This window comes from Gavialis gangeticus, unplaced genomic scaffold (assembly GCF_001723915.1).
Source record: "Gavialis gangeticus isolate Ggan-Ray unplaced genomic scaffold, GavGan_comp1, whole genome shotgun sequence".
Taxonomy (NCBI): Eukaryota; Metazoa; Chordata; order Crocodylia; family Gavialidae; genus Gavialis; species Gavialis gangeticus.
In genome coordinates, this window is record NW_017729014.1 from 21,272,683 (window position 1) to 21,275,071 (window position 2,389).

Sequence of the window (2,389 nt, forward strand, 5' to 3'; positions counted from 1 at the left end):
CAACTGGCTGCGGAAGCTGCGGCGGAAGAAAACCTCCAAAAAGCTGTTCAAGAGGGTGGAGGAGGAGTTGAGGCGGCAGCAGCCGCCGTGGCCACCCCTGGACCAGCCGCTCCTCGCCACCCCCAGGATGTCCATCGCTGTGAGATAGCCCCGTGCCCGTGTGGGCCCTGCTCGCTGCACCCTCCTGCTGCCGCGGGAGGAAAGGGGGGAAGCTCCGGGAGTCCAGCAAGGCCTTTCCAGCACCTCCGGACACACGTGGGTTTATTTATTGTTCCATGCTGCGCACTGCCCTCTTCTCCCCTCAGCTCGGGTCACGGCCGGGAGCCACGATGCTCAGCTCCGGGGTCGCTCGAGAGGCGTCCGTCTTGGAGGATGGACGTGGGTGGCAAAGGTCATCTTCCCCCATGGGGAATCCCTCGGCAGAACCGCTGCCCTCCCTTCAGGAGACCTGTTACACATCGTGGAGTTTGATGCCAGCTGGGAGGAAGCCACAGCTCCACCCGGGCCCCAGGTATCTGAGGCTTGGCAGGGAGAGAAGGAAGCTGGAAGATGACCTGCCTGGGGCCACCCTTTGCTGCTGCTCTTGTGTTTCGGTGGCTGTGCCAGTAGGTCCCGCGAGGTCAGTTACCCCAGGGACCATTCCCTTTGGCTCGCTCCGAGGTGCTCAGGGCCACAGCCGGGTGATGCGCCCATCGGTGGGCATGGAGCCATCCTCGTATGGAGAAGTCCTCGCTGCCCATCTGCACCTGGCACGTGGGCCAGGGCTAGCATTTCCCTGGGGGGTGCTTCCTGCCTCGTGCCCTCCATGAGGTGGGCTCCAGGACATTCGCTGCTGTCAGCATGAGCCCGGGCACAGGTTGATGGTGGGACCTGTTTACAAACCGGCGTGCCACCTGGCGTGTGGTGTGCTGCTTCCAGCTTTTCTGGACGCCAGGTGTAGCCAGCTGCTGTCACGTTCCAGGATGGGGTTATAGATACTGAACAGTGTCGCTGGCATCTCATCATCCATTTTTTGGCCTTCTGTTCATCACAACAGCTAGAATTGTAGTGACCCCATGCAGCCCCTCACCCTGGGCTACCTAACCCATCCCGGCCAAACCCTGCCTCCCCTCTTCCACAATGGGAAGTCATTGTTCCCCCTCTACCAGGCTCCTCAAGAAGCCAGAAGCAAGCCTGCCCCAAGCCAGGATCTGTGCACCGGTATTGCTGATGATCCTTCCTCCAGGACCCTACTGATGTGTCTGCAGACCGCCGTCATTTGAACGGACGTTTTGTTGAATGAGAGATCTATTTTTGAACGGAAACAGATAGAAGTGCATGCATACAAAGAGATCTTGCAAGTCCTCCATTTCTCCGTGGTGGCATTTGTGCATGTACCTCTAATAAATCGGCATTATTTTCTTGAAAGCTTGTGCCGTTTTTAGTTCTGAGTGGCAATTTTGTTCTTCATGTGCCTAGTAACTTTGATAGGCCACAGGGCAGGAGCAGCTTTTGGGACAGGGCTGAGGCTCCCAGCCGGGAACACTGTTACCGCGAGATAGGAATGCATGTCTTTGATTACATGCACCATCCCTTTCTCCAAGCTGGCTATTATCATTACAAGTGTATTCATTGTTCTGCGTATTTCGGTAGTGGTACTTCTGTATTAGCATTGTCCTATGTAACCTGCTGGCTTGAGCAATACAAAGAGCCAAATGCAAGGTTATACATAGAGGAACAAAGAAATTGGGTCACTTCTGATAGTTTAAGACCAGAACGACCATTAGATCATCCAACTCCTTCTATAACTAAGGACTGCTGAATTTCATCCACTTGCCACTGTGCAGAGACCACTAACTTGTGCTGCACTTAAGCATTTCTCCAGAAATGTTTCTCGTTTCAGTATGAAGACGTCAAGAAATGGGAAATCCAGTGCTTCCCGTTCCAGGGGTTTGTTCCAGCAATCAGTCACCCTCATAGTCTCAGATCTATGTCTGTGGGGGTGTATGTGAATATAATATTTATGTGTGTGTGGGTCTATCAATATCTCTCTCTCTCTCATTCATATATATATATATATATTGTGTGTGTGTATAAATGAATATATATTGGAGGGGTGTGTGTATGTGTATTGGAGGGGGTGTGTGTGTATGTGTGTGTGTGTATAATATTGGGGGGTGTATATATTGGAGGGCTGTGTGTGTATATAAATTAATATATATTGGAGGAGGGCTCTGTATGTATATGTTTATGTGCATATATATATTGGGGGGTGTATAATGGAGGGGTGTGTCTGTATAATGTATATGTGTATATATAAGAGTGTGTGTGTGTGTGTGTGTGTGTGTGTATTTTAGGATCTTTCTCTTTTGAATTTATCTGCTTCCAGCTTTGGGCCATTGGGCTTTGT

General features: G+C 51.5%; 1 protein-coding gene across 4 annotated transcripts in view; it reads left to right on the top strand.

Moving 5' to 3' along the window:
- Nucleotides 1-2,389, top strand: part of ATP13A2 (ATPase 13A2) — a 45,431-nt gene that overhangs the window by 37,433 nt on the left and 5,609 nt on the right. For 3 of the 4 annotated variants that reach the window (XM_019511944.1, XM_019511942.1, XM_019511945.1), the window contains one exon: nt 1,890-1,891. In XM_019511944.1, coding sequence (XP_019367489.1) covers nt 1,890-1,891 — 2 coding nt within the window. Of the gene's footprint in view, nt 1,408-1,889; nt 1,892-2,389 lie in introns of those variants that run through there. The other variant, XM_019511947.1, reaches the window with a different exon arrangement.